General features: G+C 45.9%; 1 protein-coding gene across 1 annotated transcript in view; it reads right to left on the minus strand.

Moving 5' to 3' along the window:
- The window catches only part of ANKIB1 (ankyrin repeat and IBR domain containing 1), an 84432-nt gene that overhangs the window by 11986 nt on the left and 47163 nt on the right, over positions 1–25283 (minus strand). Inside the window, exons 3-11 of the mRNA XM_073677379.1 lie at positions 19580–19880; positions 17916–18098; positions 17107–17224; positions 9599–9807; positions 9318–9406; positions 3458–3602; positions 2708–2874; positions 598–686; positions 137–267 (exon numbers count right to left, since the gene is read on the minus strand). Of these exons, the coding sequence (XP_073533480.1) occupies positions 137–267; positions 598–686; positions 2708–2874; positions 3458–3602; positions 9318–9406; positions 9599–9807; positions 17107–17224; positions 17916–18098; positions 19580–19880 (1432 nt within the window). The remainder of the gene's footprint in view (positions 1–136; positions 268–597; positions 687–2707; positions 2875–3457; positions 3603–9317; positions 9407–9598; positions 9808–17106; positions 17225–17915; positions 18099–19579; positions 19881–25283) is intronic.

Consider the following 25283-nt stretch of genomic DNA (forward strand, 5'->3'; position numbering starts at 1 on the left):
CATTATGCCCCTTCTGTGGGCAGGTCGGGTAATTAAGTAATGGCGGGTACAGCAGAATCTCAGGCTTCCAGCAGCCTCTCCCGGCGGCGATCAGCTGATCCATGTGGCGGTTGTCTTGAGATGCCACGTTTCTTACCTTGGCACACTGCATATGGTTGCAGCCCTCATTCTTCTGGATGGGAGACTTGCAATTGGCGCAAGGTTTAGAGTTCGTTAATAACCAGAGACAATTAGCAGCATCCTCGAAAGCTTCGCTCACGCCGACCACTAGACAACAATGGAGAAGAGAACACAATATATAATACAGAACTACTGGTGGGGTCCGGACGGCCGCCTGGATGTCTGATATATTGGGGCTTTGGGTCCAGGAGGGTTTCTGACCCCCAGACTGATTGGCTGCCACTTTGCCTGGTCTGTATCTGAAGGGTAAGAAGTGTGAACAAGACCCAGGCATCCGTGGTGCTCAATGCACTTAGCAGCCGCCTGCAGGAACGGATCTCGTTCTAGTTGGACCTAAATCCTCGCCGGCTCATTTCAGAGTTGTGCTGGATGGCGGCATCACTTATCAGCACCATAGCGCCATCATCTCATACTTACGCTCTTCAGGCTTCATCTCAGACACCTTGTGCAGCCAGTTTTTCCATGTCTGGCAATCACACGGCTCGTGGGCTTCTCCTAAACATTCCCTGCAACACAGAAAACCAGAATCAATATTTCCAGACCGACCAGTTTCTGCATACAATCACCTTCGTTAATACCTATACAGTAGGATTTTAATTCAAGGTCAATTGACCTCCATATTCCCTTTATTGTTTATCAGGCACAGCGCCACACTTTTTGGAGTGGTTTTACCTGGTACTGCAGCTCAGTTCTTGGCACTCATTTTCTGTATTTTTTCCCTTTTTTTGGGCTTTTTATTAGCCGGTATTGCTTGACGTTATGCCACAATGATGCTTTCGCGTTACGCTGGCTAATCGAAAGAAGATCTGTGGATATTGACAGGTAGTAGGTCGTCCGCAGGGCTCCCATCCAGCATCCACAGAGTATCGACATGGCCGCTGGACCAGAGTCTGGCAAATCGATTCTATTAAAAACCTTTTCAACCCATTCTGTGGATAAGTTTATATTTTAGGAAAACCCCTTTAAGAGAATAGGACTGAGCGGGGATACCAGGCGCCGCCATAATTAAAGGTACAGCGCCATGGTCCTTTCAAATCAACTGCAACCATAGGAAAAAAAAGCATAAGCGACAACTCTAGTAAAAGCAGTTTGGTGTCCTGTTGGTTGTCACCCAGCTTTTCCAAGCACAGATCATAAATAAAAATCACAATGCAATTTTTAGTAAGATGGGAGAGCACAGAGGATGATAAATATGGGGTGGTTATCGCCCTAACCATTGTCTTTAATACAAACTCTTCGGAAGAGCAAGCTGCTGCGGTGAACCAGAGGGCTCAGGATGAACAGCGCAGAGAGTCTGGGAATAGCCGCTTTCACGTTCCTGTTACCTTCCTGCTCCATCTCAGCCTCGATTGTCCCGATGATGAATTATTCATCGTGTTCTTGATACAGGATCCGCCAGGTCCTCAGGTGGCACCGGGATGAATCGGCGCACTCACCACTTCACGACCTGACCCTCCCTGATCCCTGGGAATTCGGTGCCCCTGTATTAGCCCTGGAGGGGTCTTACAAGGTCACGTTCTCTATGCGTTCCGTGCAGTTTCATACGTTTGGATACATCGTGAGGGTATAGATGCGGCCCCCCCCCGCGGCGTCTTGTGCAGTGTCTCAGATTTCGCCTACTTTATAAATAATGTAGGAGCCAACAAAGGGCTGCAAGAAAGAAACAAGCCTCCTGCCGGTAACCAGAAACTGACCGTAAAAGCTCAGGATTACCGCACACAATGCCGGATACTCCGCTGCGTTCTTCCTGCGGAGGACGGAAAATGACTCTCAGCTTCATGAGAGTCTGCCCGCGAGGCTTTGTATAAGAGGGGATTAACGAAGACTGGTATTTCATATAACCTGTCCTCTGAGTCTACCCCACCTAAAAAAAAAAAAAAAAAAAAACATGCCTTACTCACCCTCCCTGGGTCCGGTGCTGAATTTCCACAGCGCAGTGTCTGTTATTGTCTGGAGCGCCGGCGGCGTGTTCACAGCGCTGCAGCCAATCACTGCAGTCGAGTTGACGGCCAGAGCCGCAGAGTTTAAAGAGAGGCGGAAGACCGAGGAGCTGTCAATCAGGCTAGGTTTTCAGAGATTATACAGTCATTCTGATAAGTAAACCAGCCTCATCAGATCTAAGAGATCTACTTAATAATGTATACAGATGCGCTTAAAGCACATTGCGCCATCCACAGCGTGTGTATGCTAGAGCCGACTAAAGCCGGGATTGGAGAGGACTCTGATCCTGGCTGTTTAATTCCTCAGATACACGGCCGATAGGGACCACGTGGCTACAGGGCTCCCTACATATCATTGGTGACACCACTCAAGCGAATGGACCGCTAGCAGCCACCCAGCTGAGCAGTGAAACGCAGCAGCGATCCAGTCATTCTCAGGAATGGTGGGGAGAGACCCAGAGGTCGGACACAACCTTAGAAATCTGTATCATATCGGTACATTTATATCCATGGTAAGATGTGCTCCCTAAATAAGGAGTACCAGTAATGCAGGAAGCGACCATGTATGCACCAGACACTGCACCCACCAGCAGAACAGATGCCCCTTTCCACAGTCCACAGCTGGAGCCCGCAACAACGGAAAGTTCAGGGTGTCCGAACCAGAGGTATTGCTTCCCTGCTTCTTCAGCCGCACTGCCCGCTCGCAAGCTGGCGTCGGGCACCACCGGATCGCAGTGTTGTTTTCTACAAATGCCTGAAAACACATGAAAAATAATTAAAATAGAAATGAACAGCCAGAAAAAGTAACATTAAATTTCAAGGGCAGCATGTGATACCACATGAACTTCAATGGTGTCATGCGTTACTACATTCTAGATAATGGGCGCTTCATGATACCCCACCCATTTCATTGGGCTCCCCATTATACCCGTTCTACTTCAACGGGTGCCTCACGATACCCCTCAGACTTCAACGGGTGCCTCACGATACTCCTCCAAGGAGCGACTCATGATACCCCCACTCCGACGTCAACAGGCGCCCCACAATAGTCCTCCAACTTCAACGGGCGCCCCACAATACCCCTCTGTGGCTTCAACGGGCGCCCCACATTACCCATCCAACTTCAACGGGCGCCCCATGATACTACATTTTAATTGATACCCTTTGATAAGCCACTGATTTCTAAGGTCATCTAGCAATAAGTGAGTGAATATGAATGTGAAACTCTTGTAGTTTCTCAGCTCCTACGTCATGTTGATATGATAAAGATAAGGCTATTTCTTAAAGGGACTTTCCATCGGAGGCGTGGGTGTTACTTTTATAGAGCGGTACCCCACCTTTATGTCAAACTGCAGGTAGCGCTTGTCCATCTCCTTAGACACCACACTTTCTATGACTTCCACAGGGACCAGCTGGAAACAGTCATAGGCTGGACAGAAGATGTTGTGGGCTTCCCCCTCCTGGATTTTAAGGTTCAGAAACCTAAAAAAAAAATCAAAAACACATCAGGAGCCACGTAAAGTTTCCACCAGGATCTATACAGTCTAGTCCATACATCGCTACGCTGGTCCCGCCTACCAGAGGATCAGCGCCGATCACAGTGATCAGCTGAACACTTCTAAATGTTTTTCTGTCCCTATAGTTGTGCGAGGGCTTGTTTTTTTGGTGGGGAGTGTTTAACGGTACCATTTAATGGATTTTTTTTTGTGGCAATTTCTTTACACTGTTTATGGCTCGGATGAAATAATTTTCTATTTTGATAGATCGGACTTTTGCAGACAAGATGGTACTGAAGAGTTTTTTTTTTGAATGAGGAAAAGAAGGGATAATTCAAATTTTTTTTTTGTTTTTAAAACTTTTTTTTTTTTTTTTTATCGTTTTTTCACTTTATTTTTTAGTCTCTCAATCTGTCCCAATCTATGTGGAAAAGCTAATAAGTGAAGTACAGAAAATAGGAAGTATCCATATACTGTATTCCAGTGTAAAAACTGCAGTATTTCAAGATTTGGATAGATATATATAAAAAAGGGGCAGTACAATTGTTTGTTCAATATATAATGCAATACCAAAAGTAATGACGGGTCATTCAGCAGGCCCCCAGCTACAACAGCAACCCATCTGAGAGGAAGCTCTGATTACTGCTGTCAGAGGCAGGAGCCGGCTGTACAACACAGCTGTCAGACACCTGCCCTGTGTGCTGGCGACTCTTTAAAACTGCATTTAATGCCAGCAGCCACCATTAGGCTTGTGCCACTTAAATGCCCCTGTGAGCGATTGACAGCGGCGTTTAAAGGGATTAAAGAGCAGCGATCAGAGCAAGTTGAGAACGGGTGCTGGCTGTATAACACAGCTGGCTCCCATCATGGGTGTAGAGGACTCAGCTCCAGGGTCTGCACCATACATGTTCGGCGTATGTCGAGAAGGTGTTAAGGATGGCCCATCATAAAAGGTTTAACTGGTTTCCCTGTCCTCACTCTTTCCTTTTACATTGTTTTTTTATGTACAGTACAGACCAAAAGTTTGGACACACCTTCTCATTTAAAGATTTTTCTGTATTTTCTTGACTATGAAAATTGTACATTCACACTGAAGGCATCAAAACTATGAATTAACACATGTGGAATTATATACTTAACAAAAAAGTGTGAAACAACTGAAAATATGTCTTATATTCTAGGTTCTTCAAAGTAGCCACCGTTTGCTTTGATGACTGCTTTGCACACTCTTGGCATTCTCTTGATGAGCTTCAAGAGGTAGTTAATTCATTGTTTTGATGCCTTCAGTGTGAATATACAATTTTCATAGTCCTGAAAATACAGAAAAATCTTTAAATGAGAAGGTGTGTCCAAACTTTTGGTCTGTACTGTACATAGACCGGTTTTTCAATCAGGGTGTGAATTCTAGTCCAATCTACTGTTCGACGGACATATCACAAGATGTCCCTTTATTCAGACCCCTAACGATCAACTGCGGTGGAACCTGGTGGCAAGTGTTTTGTGATGAACCCGTAGCCACCATCTTGGTAATGATAAATCATATCCAGGGATGGCCACACTTCAGCAGCCCCCACCCTTGGGACCTTCTGTTAAAACGTCAACTAGATAGTTTCCCCCCATCCAGGCTCCTGTAAGATAAGAAGCCCCAGGGCCTACTTAACACTTGAATGCTAGGAGCTTCAAAGACTTCGAGAGGAAACACAGCTAGCAGGGGGGGTGCTTCGTCCATCTGTAACTGACCATTTGTCCCATAGGACTAATTTCTTTGTCTGTCACAAGCATGGAGGCATAAGATATAGAAACATGAATAGTACCACGCATGTTGCGTGGGATGGGCCAATAAAAAATATCACGGCGTCCCGGAGCCATTGCGCACACAAGCCTCCGCGGTAGACGTTTGTACGTGCTCTGGAAGCCAAGATATAGCGCTGAGCCATTCCTGAGGACCGTATGGTATCATAATTGATATCAAAAGGTCGGTTACGGCGGCCCGAATCCATGGGAACCCCTGGGGGTATCATGAGACCATCCCAGAAGAAGTTATTGGGTTCCTTAGAATTTGGGCTTCTGATCGAAGTTAGACCTGAGGGTGGAGACTGAGCCAGCTGACCTCACCAGCAGTGGGCGGGACGGGGCAGGTAAGATAGCAGGACAGACAAGAGATCCCTCAGTCTTGACCCAAGAGTGGGGTGCTGAACATCTGAGCACCAGCTGAGGCCACCAAGGGGAGGAGCAGTTTGACCATGCGGTGGTAGGCCTCAGCCTGTAACAAAGAACCGTGCCTGCGACCGCAGAATCCTCTCCCTGCGTCACAAGAAAATCAAGAAACCGGTAACTGATATGCTGTGGTGATTGTGTGTGTTGTATTCCATTGTTGTATGGTTTAGCCTGACCTTATACCTGTGTATATTTAGTTGTATATCGTGTATCTAGTGTATTATTATAATCAATTACCTCAAGTAATTGTGGGCCTGCCTTTTATTCTGCATAACGAACGCACGTCCGTGTGAGCTCGGCTCAAGCCAAAAACGCTACCCAGGGTTGGTTCCTGACCCGATATAGGCCCATTCACGGACTGGGCGTATATCTAAAATAGGGACTGGTGGCAGCATACCAACTGGGGATTGGGGAAGGCTGGTAGTGACGGTCGGAGGTTCAGATATATATATTCCTGGCGCGGCCAAGGAAGATATACATACCGCCCTCACTACAGAGGGCCCCGATACCCAGTAGGTTACAGGACAGTCTCCCTGGCGACCGCTTATCCTAGGTGCAGTTCCTTGACTGACCTGAGGCTAAGAGGGCGCTAGCGAGTTGTGCTGTGTAGTGACGTTACGGTTTAGTGACGTTGAAGGGATAACACTCTACCGTGTTCCCTGCGCTGGTTGCAGCTACCTGGCACTACTTTCTCTAGGTGCAGTACCTTGAATGACCTGAGAGGTAAGGGGGCGCCAGAGAGCTGCACCCACCGGCCGGCTTTCATCACATGTTTATTATCCCTGCAGCACCCCCGCAGGCGAAACGAAGAAATACATTACAAGCTTTCATTCAAATCAATAGGCTGTCGATGCAATGCACAGACATGGCGAGTCCTCTAGAAAGTGACATGATCTTGAGCTAATAAATAAGGATCCAGAATGAAAGGTCCCTTCCTGTTAAACCAGTCTATACCATCCAACCACTGATAGCTCAACTTTCCTCTCTACTTACTCTCAAGATCACATCTCACCACCTGTGAACTTGACCCAAACCCGTCCCACCTCATCCTAAACCTCACCAGTCTTCATTCCATCCCTAACCCATCTCTTCAACCTGTCACTAACTGGTGTCTTCCCCTCATGCTTTAAACTTGCCTCAATCACATTCATCCTCAAAAAACCCTCCCTTGACCCATCCTCTCTGACTAGCTATCGCCCCATATCACTTCTCCCCTATGCCTCAAAACTACTGGAACAACACGTCCATTCTGAACTGTCCTCCCAGCTCTCCTCCTGCTCTCTCTTTGACCGCCTACAATCTGGCTTCCGACCGCACCATTCTACTGAAACTGCACTGACTAAAGTCACCAACGACCTACTAACCGCCAAATCCAAGCGACACTACTCTGTCCTCCTCCTCCTGGACCTGTCGTCTGCCTTTGACACAGTGGACCATTCCCTCTTACTCCAGACTCTCATCTCTCGGCATCACAGACTTGGCCCTATCCTGGGTCTCCTCATACCTAACAAACAGGACATTCAGTGTCTCCCACTCTCACACCACCTCATCTCGCACCCTATTTGTCGGTGTCCCCAAAGGTTCAGTCCTAGGACCTCTGCTCTTCTCAATCTACACTTTCAGCCTGAGACAGCTCAGTCTCACGGCTTTCAGTATCACCTCTATGCTGATGACACACAGATCTACCTCTCTGGACCTGATATGAACTCCTTACTAACCAGAATCCCACAATGTATGTCCACTATCTCATCCTTCTTCTCTGCTAGATTTCTAAAACCTAACATGGACAAAACTGAATTAATCATCTTTCCACCTCATTCAACCCCCCCAACTGACCTATCCATCATAGTCAATGGCTGCCCACTGTCCCCAGTCGCTGCCTCAGGTTAACCCTGGACTCAAATCTCCCCTTCAAACCACATTTCCAATCCCTTTCCACTTCAACTCAAAAATATCTCCCAGATCTGCACATTCCTCAACCATGAATCTGCAAAAATCCTAGTGCACGCCCTCATCATCTCCCTCCTTGACTACTGCAACCTCCTGCTCTGTGGCCTCCCTTCCAACACTCTCGCACCCCTCCAATGTACCCTAAACTCTGCTGCCAGTCGAATCCACCTGTCCCCCCACTAATTCCCGGCCTCTCCTCTCTGTCAATCCCTTCACTGGCTCCCCATTGCCCAGAGACTCCAGTTCAAAACCCTAACCGTGGCCTACAAAGCCATTCACAACCTGTCTCCTCCATACATGTGTGACCTAGTCTCCTGGTACTTACCTACACGCAACCTCCGATCCTCAGAAGATCTCCTTCTCTACTCCCCTCTTCCCACAATCGCATACAAGATTTCTCCCGTGCATCCCCCCTACTCTGGAACTCTCTATACCCCAACACATCAGACTCTCGCCTACCGTGGAATCCTTCAAAAAGGAGCCTGAAGACCCACCTGTTCCGACAAGCCTACAACCTGCATTAACCATCGCTCGACGACCAGCCCTTCCTTGTAGGTTGGACCCTACCCGCGAGGGCTCACTCTCTCCTCCTGTACCAGTCAGTGACTTATATTGTTTAAGAATATTGCACTTGTTTGTTTGTTTGTTTTTTATTATGAATACCCCTTTTCACATGTAAAGTGTCAGAGAATAAATGGCGCTATATTAATAAATAATAATAATAACAACAACAGCTTGCAAAGGTGAAGGAAAGTTCTTCACTTCTAATGTAGAAACCTGATACCCCAGTGACTTGGCAGCCAGGTTACCTTCATTCCTTTTGCCAGTAAATAATTCATTATTTTCCTCCAGGAAGATGGATTTTGTCCTCACATTTTAATTCCTGTACAAGAGTATCATGTCGGTGTATTGAGCCCTAAAATTACAGTTTACTTCTGCATGGCATGGACAAATTTCCCCAAGGAAATTCTATATTTTAGCATTTTATTTCTTTCATTCACCTTGAAATAAAACACGCAAATATGAAATAAAAATGTAATTTTCAATAAAATTGAAATAAATGGTTCCTAAGCTTCAGGCTGCCAATAATGGCAGTCAGTATTGTGTGACCAAATTCATAGAAACTGCACATAATTATTCTACTTCCACTTGCCAGAGAAATACAAGATTCTGCAAAAAGTATTAAAAAGGTAAAAAAAAAATTCTAGCACCATATTTATTTGTACTGGCAGCAAATGCTAAATGTGTAAAGGCATTAGAATTAGATTTAGAATGTAAAAATGGCTAAATTTAATATAAATCTTAATAGTTAAATCTTAAAGGCACAGTACAGGCAAAACTTCAAAGGCAGTGTTGCTCCACCCACGACTATTCAACGTTCCTGATTGGTTCTAAAGATTCCATCCCGCCCCCTAGTTCCTCCCAGGCTTAACTAGTGTTGCTCATGACGGCCCTTGAGGAAGCAAAATACTGCGCTCCACCTGATTTCAAGTAATAAAATAAGAAAAAAGAAAAAATCCATATTAGAACTTACGATTCCCAGCATGTCCTGCAAAATTCATGTCCGCATGGGATCTCCACTGGATCTTCAAACACGGAGATGCTGCACATGCAGATGCCACACTGTGAGCAAGAACATTTAGGGAAAAGAAAGAAAAATACTGTTCAGGAAATAGGTCATTTCAAATGGATAGGTGATAAACTTTTATAGCATATCCTTTCAATATTTTATATAATAAAATAAAATAATATCTGATAACCAAGAGGATGGAAGTGACGATTCTCCAACCCCTGACTCCATTACTGGATACTGACCAGAGCCATGTCGATGTCCCCGGGAGACAGACTGATCTCATCTGGGGAGGTGACCGATGATCGAGTTGTACGCGGCGTGCGCGGAGAAGGGAGCGTATCCCAGGCATTATATCCGCTGGGCGGAGGGGTCGGCATCTGGACGCCTGATCGTTGGCAGCAATTCTCCGGGCTGCACATCCAGTCTTCCAGGAGCTTTTCCCTGTCCCAATCTATGACAGAAAGGAATAAAGTAATAGGAAAACATTTGTAGCGTATTACTTTTAATAATATGACACTTACATATACCATTGAGCAGTACATAGGGAATATACTGTGCGAGAGGAAAATTACAAAATAAATGTACAAAAAGGTTAAATATATGGACAATTCCGTAAAGGACTGTAATACTGTCTCTTTTTTATATATGTATTTATCCAAATGTTGAAATACTGCAGTTTTTACACTGCACACTGGAACACAGTATATATTGTTATTTCCTATATTTTATACATCATTTATCAGCTTTGCCAGATAGACTAGGACAGAATGAGCAAAGTCATCTTAATATCATTAGAGGGTAAGAATACAAGGAGGAAAAGTACATCTCCAATACACTTAACTAGGGTATAGCAAGTAGCACATATGACTACAGACCACACAATAAACCCAATTACAGATATAGATCCCAGGTCCAGGCCGCCCCACCTGTAAGCGGGATGACAGGGCCAGGCCGCGCCCTCCCCCCTACGCAGGACGACAGGGCCAGGCCGACCCCACCCCCGCACCCCCCCTACACGGGACGACAGGGCCAGGCTGCCCCCCCCCCCTACGTGAGACGACAGGGCCAGGCTGCCCCCCCCCTACGCGAGACGACAGGGCCAGGCTGCCCCCCCCTACGCGAGAAGACAGAGCCAGGTCGCCCCCCCATCTCCTCTAAGCTAGACGACAGAGCCAGGTCGCCCCCTCCCACCTCCTCTACGCGAGACGACAGGGCCAGGTCGCCCTCCCTCCTCCTCCACGCCAGACGACAGAGCCAGGTCCCCCCCCCCCCTCCTCCTCAACGCCAGAAGACAGGGCCAGGTCGCCCCTTCCCCCTACGCGAGACGACAGGGCCAGGTAATACCCCCTACACGGACCCCAGGCCATCACCAACCCATATCAGGATCCTAGGCCAGACCCTCCCTGTATACAGGCACCAAACCACATCCACCCAGTTTATCCCCCTTATACCAGACCCTAACCGTATGTAACCATTAAACACCACTTGCATACAGAGTTCAGACTAGAACCTACCAGTATACAAAGAACAGACCAGCCCCACCCTCATTTACAGACCCCGTCAATATCAGACCCCAAACAAGACATTCATCTTGACTCCTGTGCTTCTCTCCATGATCTTAGTTTGCCCATTTTACCTACTGGTATCAATATCTTGAGACATAGGCAATATTTCCCAGACTTTCATAAAAATCAAAAATTTACTCAAAAATAAAATGTTCTCATTTGCCAAGACATGACAATAAAATTAAGTGTAAACCAGACTTGACTCCACTTGGCACGAGACCGGCCACGTTCTGCCATCTGCTTGCAATTTAGCAATCTCTGAAGACAGATGGGCGAGCGGCTGCCAGCAGCCATCAGGAATACTTATTAATAACATTTATCAACATTGACGACTGATCGGTACAGAAATTCTCAATGACGGCCTAAATAGAGCTGTTAATAACGGCAATCAATAGAATATCTTCTTTATGGGAACGCTGCGATCAGAGGTAATCACAGGCGCGTGCTGTGAGTACATCGGCTGTAATCATCTCAGTTCAACAGAATAAGACCCCTACCATGATACCGGGGCGCACAGGGACTCTGTTGGTAAGATTATAATTTTATTTTTCATGAATCAGTATTATTCCTGAAAACATACAAATTTAATGTGGCTTGTGGTAGACGTAACTATACTGTACCCTTACTGTTCCATTTTCCGGCCTACAGGTCCCTTTTTGTTGATGTTCAAAAGCACTTTGCTGACAAAGAAAAATATTTTTCTGTAATAAAATAAGTAGCAGAGAGGAAGAAGGGGACAGGAGGGGGATGCGACTGAAGCTTCTTACAAAATCAATAGAGGGGGCAAAGGACGGGGACGATGGGGGCAAAGGACGGGGAGGAGAAAGGGAGCTGTAGTTTCACACAGAAAAAATGTTTCTAGTGTAAATAAAACTGTATGCAGTTTCTCCCAATTTGGGGGAAGAGAATAGCATGGAGTAAAAATCTGATCAGCTCAGAGTAAAGAGCTCAGCTCTGATACCACAGATGACCCCAATACTGTCCGTGTGCAATAGAGCAGTCACCTCAATCAGCTGAGCAATGTAGGTCTGATCCTCTAGGTACTTGCAATCAACCAGATCCCTGCAGGCTGTGTAAGTGTCAGTCTACACTGTCATTTGCCATGCTATTCTTTAATACCTGCTCCTCGGCATCTTCCTCCCATGTGCCAGACAGACAGGAGGGTACGGCACACTACTCCACAGTATATACAGTAGCAGAGCACTGATGAAGCTTAGTACATCATTGTTGCACCCTCCTCCTGGAATTACTCCGGCAGAGACTATGATAAACCATCATATTGGCTGCATTATACAGTAAATGACACCGGTTGCACTTACCAGGTGGAAACTTCTTCGTTCTATAAACAAATCTTAGAGAAAGGCGCGAATCAGCCGCTGGTTACAGTGTTGTTACTTATGTAATTGCTTCTATTCTGGGCGGCAATTCATTATATTTGGAGCAGAACTATATTCACAGACAGGTAATAAATTATCACAATCTTTTCAGAAAAGACGGATTCCTGCGAGGCTCGAATAGAAAACATCCCCAGAACAACCCCCTGGTGCTCATCGCTAGACGAGAATACGCCGGCCAGCAATGTATGGCTGTGGAATTATATTTAAGCCAGCGAATAGCGAGACCCTTCAGGGGGGAAATATCATTTAAGGCATTATATTTTGCAAATGAAATCCTGTAGTGGAGAAATCGGTTGTGCAGACCGGAGCAACACACCGCCACCTTCCTAAACTGGGAGATAATGATGGCCTCCCCCATCTAGGGACTTCTGGGGTCCGCGCGGAAATGCCGCAGCCTCTCCAATCGTTCCAATGTACATCGTCCATCCAAGGGCAAAGGCACAAAGCTGCAGTACACGATCCACCACATGGTAGGTGTACGAGCTATGGTGGGGGTCCCCCATAAGGGTCCACCAGGCAGGCATCGGTCACCGTAGCCTAAATTGAGATCCCTTTAACCCCCTCAGGACAGGGCTATTTTTCTTTTGCGCTTATTTTTATTTATTATTATTATTTATTTATTTTTACTCTTTCTTGCGAGAGCCATAACTTTTAATTTTTCCATCCTCATACCTAAACGCGGCTTGAATAGTAGTTTTGAATGACCCCATTCACTTTACCATATAATTTACTGAAAGACGGGGGAAAAAAAAAAATCCCAGTGGGGTGAAATAATGAAAAAAAAAATTAAATTCCACCATTTTTTTTTTTTTATATTATTAGTTTTTGGGGGGAGGGGATTTGTTTTTTTACAGTGTTCATTGCGTGGTATAAATGACCTGGAAACATGATTCTTCAGATCAGTACAATTATAGAGATACCAAACTTGTAAAGTTTTTTTTTTTTTTTTTTTTTACATTAGTGATTTAAAAAAAAAAATATATAAATATATATATATATATATATATATATATATATATATATATATATATATATATATATATATATATAAAAAAATCTAAAACTTTGTACAATAAAATAAAAATAACAATAAAGAAATCATGGTTTGTGTTGCCATTTTCTGAGACTTATTTTCCATAACTTTTATTTTTCCATTGCCGGATCTGTATGAGGACGTGTTTCTTTGTGTGCTGAGCTTTAGCTTTTATCCTTACAATTCTTGGGTACGGACAATCTTCCCATTACTTTATTGAATTTCTTGGGGAGAAGTGGTGACTGAAAAATTTAGGCATTTCCATTTTTTGGGACGGCTTTGGCTAATGAAATTTATACATAAGAAAAGCAAGATGGCAGTGACGGGGGGACTTCAGTAAGAGATAGAAGGGACAACTGGGGCCGCTAAAAGAGCCAACAGCCAATCCTTCAGTTTAAATGCCGCAACCGGTGATTGACAGTGGCAGCTAAATGGTTAAAACAACAGCAATTGGCATTAGCTGTGCTACTTTCCCCAACAGAAAATTAAATTGGCACAGTGTAATGCTTCATTTCTCCACTGGTGGCGCTGTAGGGAAACAAAACACCTGCTATTAAAGTAATCACGAATCACTGAGGGTTCTTTGTGAGAGTGGAGAACCCCTTTAAGGCAGGGATTTAGGGGTGCTAAATAACATCTCTGAAAGGGGGAAATACCCCCAAGAAGCGATCCATGACTGTATCATTCCTCCTTAAGCAGCGAGGGTTCAGACACCAGTACGATCCCTCTCTAATGACTGGCACAGCCCCGTACAGACGGGCAACAGGCAGCCAAATGTGTCACAGCAAGATCACTAGGGCAACGTGTGACAACTGGTCTCCGCCTGCCGCTGACACTCGCTCCGGGCTGCAAGGAATGGACATTACTGAATCTTATCGCCCCCCTCCATCTACTGAATGTTACAGACACTAAACCTGTATTCTCTTACATCTGCAGAATCCAGGACCTGGTCCCAGAGGCGAGCGATGGATAGAAAACTGGATGTTTAAAAGACTCATTTTGTAAGATAAATAAATAAAAATAATCGCATGTACAAACCATCAACCCTGCACTTGTCAGTGACTAATACACCGATAAGTGAGCGCTGCCGCAGAGAGTGCAGGGAACTGTTGTTAGGGGTTAGAAGACCAATGTGTATTTACAGCTGCCCGGGCAGCCAGCAAGAGGCCCGAGGGCTCAGACGGGTAAGGGGGTGAGCGACGCGCCCGAGGGCCCAGGCGGGGAAGGGGGTGAGCGACGCGCCCGAGGACCCAGGCGGGGAAGGGGGTGAGCGACGCGCCCGAGGACCCAGGCGGGGAAGGGGGTGAGCGACGCGCCCGAGGGCCCAGGCGGGATAAGGGGGTGAGCGACGCGCCCGAGGGCCCAGGCGGGGAAGGGACTGAGCCACGCGCCCGAGGGCCCAGACAGGAAGGGACTGAGCGACGCGCCCGAGGGCCCAGACAGGGAAGAGACTGAACGACGCGCCCGAGGGCCCAGACGGGGAAGGGACTGAGCGACGCGCCCGAGGGCCCAGACGGGGAAGGGACTGAGCGACGCGCCCGAGGGCCCAGACAGGGAAGGGGGTGAGCGACGCGCCCGAGGACCCAGACAGGGAAGGGAGTAAGCGACGCGCCCGAGGACCCAGACAGGGAAGGGGGTGAGCGACGCGCCCGAGGACCCAGACAGGGAAGGGGGTGAGCGACGCGCCCGAGGACCCAGACAGGGAAGGGGGTGAGCGACGCGCCCGAGGACCCAGACAGGGAAGGGGGTGAGCGACGCGCCTGATCTAAAATATTGGAAAACTGATCAGCGGTGGTCCAACTACAGAAATTTGCAGTAAACTTAAAAACGGGGTGAAAAGAAACAAAAGTAACACGCAGCCTTCTACAACCTCTGGCAAAAACTATCCAGTCGCAGGGGTCGGAGGATGTTCATTCAGTTGTTTAATGTTGTTGAAAAAAAGCAGATCACAAACATGGCACAAAACTAAAGTAATTTCAAATGGCAACTAAGAAACACTAAAAGAAATAAAGATTAAAAATGTGGTACTCAGACCAAGCAGAGGGAAAAAATTATGGAATCACTCAATTCTGAGGAAAAAATTATGGAATCACCCTGTAAATTTTCATTTCCAAAACGAACACCTGCATCAAATTAGATCTGCTCGTTAGTCTGCATCTATAAAGGAGTGATCACACCTTGGAGAGCTGTTGCACCAAGTGGACTGACATGAATCATGGCTCCAACATGAGAGATGTCAATTGAAACAAAGGAGAGGATTATCAAACTCTTAAAAGAAGGTAAATCATCGCACAATGTTGCAAAAGATGTTGGTTGTTCACAGTCAGCTGTGTCTAAAATCTGGACCAAATACAAACAACATGGGAAGGTTGTTAAAGGCAAACATACTGGTAGACCAAGGAAGACATCAAAGCGTCAAGACCGGAAACTTAAAGCAATATGTCTCCAAAACAGGAAATGCACAACAAAACAAATGAGGAACGAATGGGAGGAAACAGGAGTCAATGTCTGTGACTGAACTGTAAGAAACCGCCTAAAGGAAATGGGATTTACATACAGAAAAGCTAAACATAAGCCATCATTAACACCTAAACAGAAAAAAACAAGGTTACAATGGGCTAAGGAAAAGCAATCGTGGACTGTGGATGACTGGATGAAAGTCATATTCAGTGATGAATCGCGAATCTGCATTGGGAAAGGTGATGATGCTAGAACTTTAATTGGTGCCGTTCCAATGAGATTTATAAAGATGACTGCATGAAGAGAACATGCAAATTTCCACAGTCATTGATGATATGGGGCTGCATGTCAGGTAAAGGCACTGGGGAGATGGCTGCCATTACATCTTCAATAAATGCCCAAGTTTACATTGATATTTTGGACAGTTTTCTTATCCCATCAATTGAAAGGATGTTTGGGGATGATGACATCATTTTTCAAGATGATAATGCATCCTGCCATAGAGCAAAAACTGTGAAAACATTCCTTGAAAGAAGACACATAAGGTCAATGTCATGGCCTGCAAATAGTCCGGATCTCAATCCAATTGAAAATCTTTGGTGGAAGTTGAAGAAAATGGTCCATGACAAGGCTCCAACCTGCAAAGCTGATCTGGCAACAGCAATCAGAGAAAGTTGGAGCCAGATTTATGAAGAGTACTGTTTGTCAGTCATTAAGTCCATGCCTCAGAGACTTCAAGCTGTTATTAAAGCCAGAGGTGGTGCAACAAAATACTAGTGATGTATTGGAGTGTTCTTTTGTGTGTTTGTTTTTCATGATTCCATAATTTTTTCCTCAGAATTGAGTGATTCCATATTTTTTTCCCTCTGCTTGGTCTGAAAAAAATTACCCTTAATGAGTACCACATTTTTAATCTTGATTTCTTTTAGTGTTTCTTAAAGCCATAAAGTTGCCATTTGAAATGACTAGTTTTGTGCCATGTCTGTGATCTGCTTTTTTTCAACAACATTAAACAACTGAATGAACATCCTCCGAGCCCGGTGACTCCATAATTTTTGCCAGGGGTTGTAGATCAGTGTCCATATTCAGTTACATTTGGGACGCTGTTTCCACAAGATCCACACGGGATTGTGCTCTGTACAAGGATTCAACTTGTGGCACCGGGAGAATTAACTGCTTTGCTCCCCTATAATCCTTCCCTTCAGGAACTCAAGATGCACTAATAACCGAAGCACGAGCTCTCAAGAAGTCTCCTATATGTAACCGACATTGGCTCAGTATAATCTATAAATTACCGTGTGCCCGCAGCAAAGCCTCAGCGGTGAACAGCGGGGCCTGCAGCATGTCTGCTGTCTCCACGATCAACATGTCCTTAAGCCGCCGTAAATCCTGGGGCCGCAGCCCTTCATAAGGCTGAAAAGGGACAGGAAAATAAAATAAAAGCAAAGAACTTTGTATAGTGAAAGCATGAACAAATTGTTAAATGAGCCACATCCTGTATTATACTCCAGAGCTGCACTCACTATTCTGCTGATGCAGTTACTGTGTACATACATTACATTACTGATCCTGAGTTACATCCTGTATTATACTCCTGAGCTGCACTCACTATTCTGTTGGTGCAGTCACTGTGTACATACATTACATTACTGATCCTGAGTTACATCCTGTATTATACTCCAGAGCTGCACTCACTATTCTGCTGGTGCAGTCACTGTGTACATACATTACACTACTGATCCTGTACTGATCCTGAGTTACATCCTGTATTATACCCCAGAGCTGCACTCACTATTCTGCTGGTGCAGTCACTGTGTACATACATTACATTACTTATCCTGAGTTACATCCTGTATTATACCTCCAGAGCTGCACTCACTATTCTGCTGGTGCAGTCACCGTGTACATACATTACTGATCCTGAGTTACATCCTGTATTATACCCCAGAGCTGCACTCACTATTCTGCTGGTGCAGTCACTGTGTACATACATTACATTACTTATCCTGAGTTACATCCTTCATTATACTCCAGAGCTGCACTCGAAATTCAAAAAAAGTGGAGCAAATTAACAGTAGATGAGAATAATGGAAGCGCTGATTACCTCTCTCTTGTCTAATGCAGCGTACTCCGCTTCTATATCATCTGCCTCGGGGTCTCGGGAAAAGACCATCTGAGACTCCAGCTTGAGAGCCAGATCTTTGTGGCGCTGCTTCTCAGCACAGTCACACGGGGTGTCCTTATTGTCATTTTCAGAAAAAAGGTTCCCTCCGTTCTTCACTAGCAGCTGTGGAAAGACGGGCAGAGAAACACTTCAGGGAAAATCTACCATACTGAAATCTGGCACAATTTCACAAATAAAACCGCCTATGTATTATTTTGCCGTTGGGACATTTTCTGCGGTTCGTAAAACAAAGAACAACTGCGTCCATGGGAGTTTTCTTCACAAGAAAGGGTCCAATCTAATTTGCAGTCAAAGTTTTATGCAAATTTTTGGTAAACAAGTGATTTTATCAATTCTTTTGTTCTAATTTTCAGGCATCAACCTCACTGTTGTAAGAAGAATGGTGCAAAAGGTATAAAAACAGCTCTAGAGGTCGTGTAACATTTTGATAACTTTAGAGTAAAAAACAGCAATACGGCCACAAGTAAAATGGTCTTAAAAGAAAAAAATTCTCCCCCTTTATGTACCAATTACAGAAGAAAAATCCTAAAAACATTCAACTGGCTTAAAGAGGAAGCATCTTCTCGAAATGGCAAATACAGTTTCAGATCATCTTGGAGAGCTTCACATCACGTTCAATGTACGGAAGATGAACGCTACAATCTCAAAGTGTAAACTTGTGGGTCGGTTCATTAGGAATAAAAAAAAAGAAAAAAACAAAGAAAAAAATATCAATAAAGAAGCCAAAAAACCCTCTCTGGAGAAGAGAAGGTTTTCAAATGTTTTCTTTTTCTCATGTGCAGTTCCCACTAACATCCTTCATCTTGGAGGTCTACACCTTCAAGACCCACATCACTTCGTGCTGAATCTATACGGAGAGCTCAGTTTCCTCCATACACAAAGATTTTTTGGAGAGTAGGACCCAACTCATGTTCTCCTCCAGCCCTTGAAAGCCTGGTTGGATGCTCCTCTCAAGATGATAATAGTAGGTATGGGCTAGATGTAGGAGCTTCCCACGAGAGAAACATTTCCCTCCTTGGATCTCTGGTGGCTTTCCTTGGATGTTAGAGTAGTATGTAAAAGAAGAAGACTAAGGACTGATTATTTGACTCTTTTAGGAGACCAGGAGTAGAATGATTTGGAAACTCATCTGTTAAAATCAAGGGTTTACTAAACACACTAGTGAGTTGGCCAGATCCAACAACCATGTGAGGAGAAATGTAGGCAACATAGATATTGAATAAGAGTAGACATTTACACAACGTTATGTGGTGGTTCATGCCAAGGATGGGACCTATCATGAATCAATGGCATCCAAAGGTATAGGTTTTTCCTAATTGTTGGCCATACGCTGGGGACATTTAGTTTTGCTTCCTTTCATAGCACCATGTTTACCTGCTCTCGAACGAACACTGGCTTAGAAAAATTGGGCCAAAAGCCAATGTTAAGCTGTTCAGATGCCACCTCGTAAACTGAAGAGTAGGAGGACTTCTACCATCATATTAATGACCATCTCAGATTTTTTTCACCTCATTAGACAATCGCCCCTGTCTCCAAACGTAGGGCTAGACTTATTCCTCCCCAAGGAGTTAAATGAAGTTTACCTCTACGCAATGTTTCATCCCTGAGGCGGCGGCATAGTGCAAGGGTGTATTCTTCTTGTTGTCAGTGGCATCAAGAGAGGCCCGCTCGTATTCCCCATGGTCAAGCTTTGCCCCTTTCCACTCTAGGATCATCCGCAAACATTCAGATCTCTTGCGATCGTCATCTCCAAGTCTAGGTAGGCGATGATCCAAAGCACCTTCTGAGATCATGAGGTGGGATCCCATACAGAGCAAGTGCATAGAACTTTCATTGTGGATGTTGCGCTTGTTTGGATTTCCATCCTTCCCAAAGAGAAATGACCTGCAAGAATAAAGAGCGGAGAACATATATAACAGTAGAAACAGACCGTGTACAAAAGGATGAATGCATATGAGTGGATTATATATAAAACATTTTGGCCCTATGAACCTTCTAAATTAAAGTTAAAATATTCTCACACCACTACATAAGTGTTTTATCTCCCCTCAGTGCGGAATTCACAGTTACACTGCTCAGTATTTCTGTATAGTGTCCCACATGCAGCTTCAGATCATGTGTTAAATAAACACAGGAAAGAAGCAGGCCCTTATGTGAGTGCAGTGTATGGGAGACATCATAGCAGCTAGTCTTCACCCACTAGCTGAGAGACAACTGAAAACTAGAGATAGAGTTAGCAAAAGAAAAAAACTGGTGTAAAATAAAGGATACAAGTCAAATAATGACTGGGTACAGGATCTGACTGGTGCACCGGGAGACCGCACGATTCTCTGGTGGGCCCTTGAGCAGAACATACAGGGGGCCCGCTAGTTTTCACAGCAATAGTTAACGTGGCCGGCGGCTGACGTCAGAGCGCCAGTTGCAAGTGGCGCATGATAGTGACGTCGCCGGTGTAAGACCTCACTGTCAAACGCTGCCTGCGACAGATGCACTGAAGTCATCCGCAGGCGGCCATTTAAACACGACCACGCCAGACCTGAAAGGAGAGGAGACCGCGCGGCGCCGGGTGCGCAGGCAGGTAAGAATCTTTTTTTTGTTTGTTTTTTTCCCTCCTTCAGTGGATGTGGCATTATGTGGGCCCAGGAGAAAAGGCATGATGTGGGCTCAAGATGGGAGACATTATTAATTAAACGGGCCTGGTTGAGGAACTTTATTACTGTATAGAGGCCAAAATGATGAACATACATTAGTGTATGGTGGCAAATGGGGGACAATCACTGTAGGGGACATTATTACTGCTGTAATATAATTTGCTTTACAGAATACTGTTTTCCATGAGGGGGGACAAAAGGGAGGTCCGGTTACTGTACAGGGAGGCACTACGTTGCTTTTTTTCTTCATCTGGCTTGGCGTATAAGTCAGGGAATGTGCTCTAGAAGCGATCAGCTATTGATAAGGTGACATTAGATATTATGGACACTTCATTCATACCAATGGGCTGTCTCTGCAATGCAAGACCGGAAAGGACATCCAGAACGAGAGAGGGTCTTCAAAACCACCAAAAGATGAGGATCCTGAACAGAGAACCGACCTCTATTAACTCAATTCCCTAGAACTTTTTTGAAAAATTCTTTTAGCTAGCAATGATTCCTCCAGTAGAGGTCCAGAGTGAACATCTAATAAAAAACTTTTTTAAGGGGTGGGGGGAGTCATCCTTGTGACAAAATCTTAAAGAAGTCCACCCAAAGTAAAGAACCCATTTGGTCAATTTTTTAATGAATTCTGAGCTCCTTCTCCTCCATAAACTCTAACATTTTGTTTCCAGCCCATCTCCAGTGTCCATCTGCTAATACACAATATATGCAAGACCCTCCTGGACCCTCTAACTTGCAAACAACTGGCCACATGAAGAGTGTAGTTCCTAGGAATATAACATTTATACCCTTTAAAACTTATCTGTATTAGACAACTTTTCAGAATAAGCTTTCTTGTGCCTACATGAGGAATAAGACTATGTCTGGAGATCATATAATTTTTCACCACTGCAGGGACTCATTGTCCGTTGCCTCTGGGCTGGTGAGTAGAGATTAGCTGGTATGATGTCTCCCACACACAGAAAACACAGACATGAGGGACTCCTGCTCTCCTGTCTGTATAGCACACACAGACATGAGGGATTCCTGCTCTCCTGTCTGTATAGCACACACAGACATGAGGGATTCCTGCTCTCCTGTCTGTATAGCACACACAGACATGAGGGACTCCTGCTCTCCTGTCTCTATAGCACACACAGACATGAGGGATTCCTGCTCTCCTGTCTGTATAGCACACACAGACATGAGGGACTCCTGCTCTCCTGTCTGTATAGCACACACAGACATGAGGGATTCCTGCTCTCCTGTCTGTATAGCACACACAGACATGAGGGATTCCTGCTCTACTGTCTGTATAGCACACACAGACATGAGGGATTCCTGCTCTCCTGTCTGTATAGCACACACAGACATGAGGGATTCCTGCTCTCCTGTCTGTATAGCACACACAGACATGAGGGATTCCTGCTCTCCTGTCTGTATAGCACACACAGACATGAGGGATTCCTGCTCTCCTGTCTCTATAGCACACACAGACATGAGGGATTCCTGCTCTCCTGTCTGTATAGCACACACAGACATGAGGGATTCCTGCTCTCCTGTCTGTATAGCACACACAGACATGAGGGACTCCTGCTCTCCTGTCTCTATAGCACACACAGACATGAGGGACTCCTGCTCTCCTGTCTGTATAGCACACACAGACATGAGGGATTCCTGCTCTCCTGTCTGTATAGCACACACAGACATGAGGGATTCCTGCTCTCCTGTCTGTATAGCACACACAGACATGAGGGATTCCTGCTCTCCTGTCTGTATAGCACACACAGACATGAGGGATTCCTGCTCTCCTGTCTGTATAGCACACACAGACATGAGGGATTCCTGCTCTCCTGTCTGTATAGCACACACAGACATGAGGGACTCCTGATCTCCTGTCTCTATAGCACACACAGACATGAGGGACTCCTGCTCTCCTGTCTCTATAGCACACACAGACATGAGGGATTCCTGCTCTCCTGTCTGTATAGCACACACAGACATGAGGGATTCCTGCTCTCCTGTCTGTATAGCACACACAGACATGAGGGATTCCTGCTCTCCTGTCTGTATAGCACACACAGACATGAGGGATTCCTGCTCTCCTGTCTGTATAGCACACACAGACATGAGGGACTCCTGCTCTCCTGTCTCTATAGCACACACAGACATGAGGGACTCCTGCTCTCCTGTCTCTATAGCACACACAGACATGAGGGATTCCTGCTCTCCTGTCTGTATAGCACACACAGACATGAGGGATTCCTGCTCTCCTGTCTGTATAGCACACACAGACATGAGGGACTCCTGCTCTCCGGTCTGTATAGCACACACAGACATGAGGGACTCCTGCTCTCCTGTCTCTATAGCACACACAGACATGAGGGATTCCTGCTCTCCTGTCTCTATAGTACACACAGACATGAGGGACTCCTGCTCTCCTGTCTCTATAGCACACACAGACATGAGGGATTCCTGCTCTCCTGTCTGTATAGCACACACAGACATGAGGGACTCCTGCTCTCCTGTCTCTATAGCACACACAGACATGAGGGATTCCTGCTCTCCTGTCTGTATAGCACACACAGACATGAGGGACTCCTGCTCTCCTGTCTCTATAGCACACACAGACATGAGGGATTCCTGCTCTCCTGTCTCTATAGTACACACAGACATGAGGGACTCCTGCTCTCCTGTCTCTATAGCACACACAGACATGAGGGATTCCTGCTCTCCTGTCTGTATAGCACACACAGACATGAGGGACTCCTGCTCTCCTGTCTCTATAGCACACACAGACATGAGGGATTCCTGCTCTCCTGTCTCTATAGCACACACAGACATGAGGGACTCCTGCTCTCCTGTCTGTACAGCACACACAGACATGAGGGATTCCTGCTCTCCTGTCTCTATAGCACACACAGACATGAGGGACTCCTGCTCTCCTGTCTCTATAGCACACACAGACATGAGGGATTCCTGCTCTCCTGTCTCTATAGCACACACAGACATGAGGGATTCCTGCTCTCCTGCCTGTATAGCACACACAGACATGAGGGATTCCTGCTCTCCTGTCTCTATAGCACACACAGACATGAGGGACTCCTGCTCTCCTGTCTCTATAGCACACACAGACATGAGGGACTCCTGCTCTCCTGTCTGTACAGCACACACAGACATGAGGGACTCCTGCTCTCCCGTCTCTATAGCACTCACAGACATGAGGGATTCCTGCTCTCCCGTCTCTATAGCACACACAGACATGAGGGATTCCTGCTCTCCTGTCTCTATAGCACACACAGACATGAGGGATTCCTGCTCTCCTGTCTCTATAGCACACACAGACATGAGGGATTCCTGCTCTCCTGTCTGTATAGCACACACAGACATGAGGGATTCCTGCTCTCCTGTCTGTATAGCACACACAGACATGAGGGACTCCTGCTCCCTGTCTGTATAGCACACACAGACATGAGGGATTCCTGCTCTCCGGTCTCTATAGCACACACAGACATGAGGGATTCCTGCTCTCCTGTCTCTATAGCACACACAGACATGAGGGACTCCTGCTCTCCTGTCTCTATAGCACACACAGACATGAGGGATTCCTGCTCTCCGGTCTCTATAGCACACACAGACATGAGGGATTCCTGCTCTCCGGTCTATATAGCACACACAGACATGAGGGACTCCTGCTCTCCTGTCTGTATAGCACACACAGACATGAGGGACTCCTGCTCTCCTGTCTCTATAGCACTCACAGACATGAGGGATTCCTGCTCTCCTGTCTCAATAGCACACACAGACATGAGGATTCCTGCTCTCCTGTCTGTATAGCACACACAGACATGAGGGACTCCTGCTCTCCAGTCTCTATAGCACACACAGACATGAGGGATTCCTGCTCTCCTGTCTGTATAGCACACACAGACATGAGGGATTCCTGTTTTGCTCTGTATAGCACACACAGACATGAGGGACTCCTGCTCTCCTGTCTGTATAGCACACACAGACATGAGGGATTCCTGCTCTCCTGTCTGTATAGCACACACAGACATGAGGGATTCCTGCTCTCCTGTCTGTATAGCACACACAGACGTGAGGGATTCCTGCTCTCCTGTCTGTATAGCACACACAGACATGAGGGACTCCTGCTCTCCTGTCTGTATAGCACACACAGACATGAGGGACTCCTGCTCTCCTGTCTGTATAGCACACACAGACATGAGGGACTCCTGCTCTCCTGTCTGTATAGCACACACAGACATGAGGGACTCCTGCTCTCCTGTCTGTATAGCACACACAGACATGAGGGACTCCTGCTCTCCTGTCTGTATAGCACACACAGACATGAGGGACTCCTGCTCTCCTGTCTGTATAGCACACACAGACATGAGGGACTCCTGCTCTCCTGTCTGTATAGCACACACAGACATGAGGGACTCCTGCTCTCCTGTCTGTATAGCACACACGGACATGAGGGACTCCTGCTCTCCTTTCTATATAGCACACACAGACATGAGGGATTCCTGCTCCCCTGTCTGTATAGCACACACAGACATGAGGGATTCCTGCTCTCCTGTCTGTATAGCACACACAGACATGAGGGATTCCTGCTCCCCTGTCTGTACAGCACACACAGACATGAGGGACT

The sequence above is a fragment of the Phyllobates terribilis genome, unplaced genomic scaffold (genome assembly GCF_046119375.1).
Source record: "Phyllobates terribilis strain yellow unplaced genomic scaffold, ASM4611937v1 Scaffold_4__5_contigs__length_816908805, whole genome shotgun sequence".
Taxonomy (NCBI): Eukaryota; Metazoa; Chordata; class Amphibia; order Anura; family Dendrobatidae; genus Phyllobates; species Phyllobates terribilis.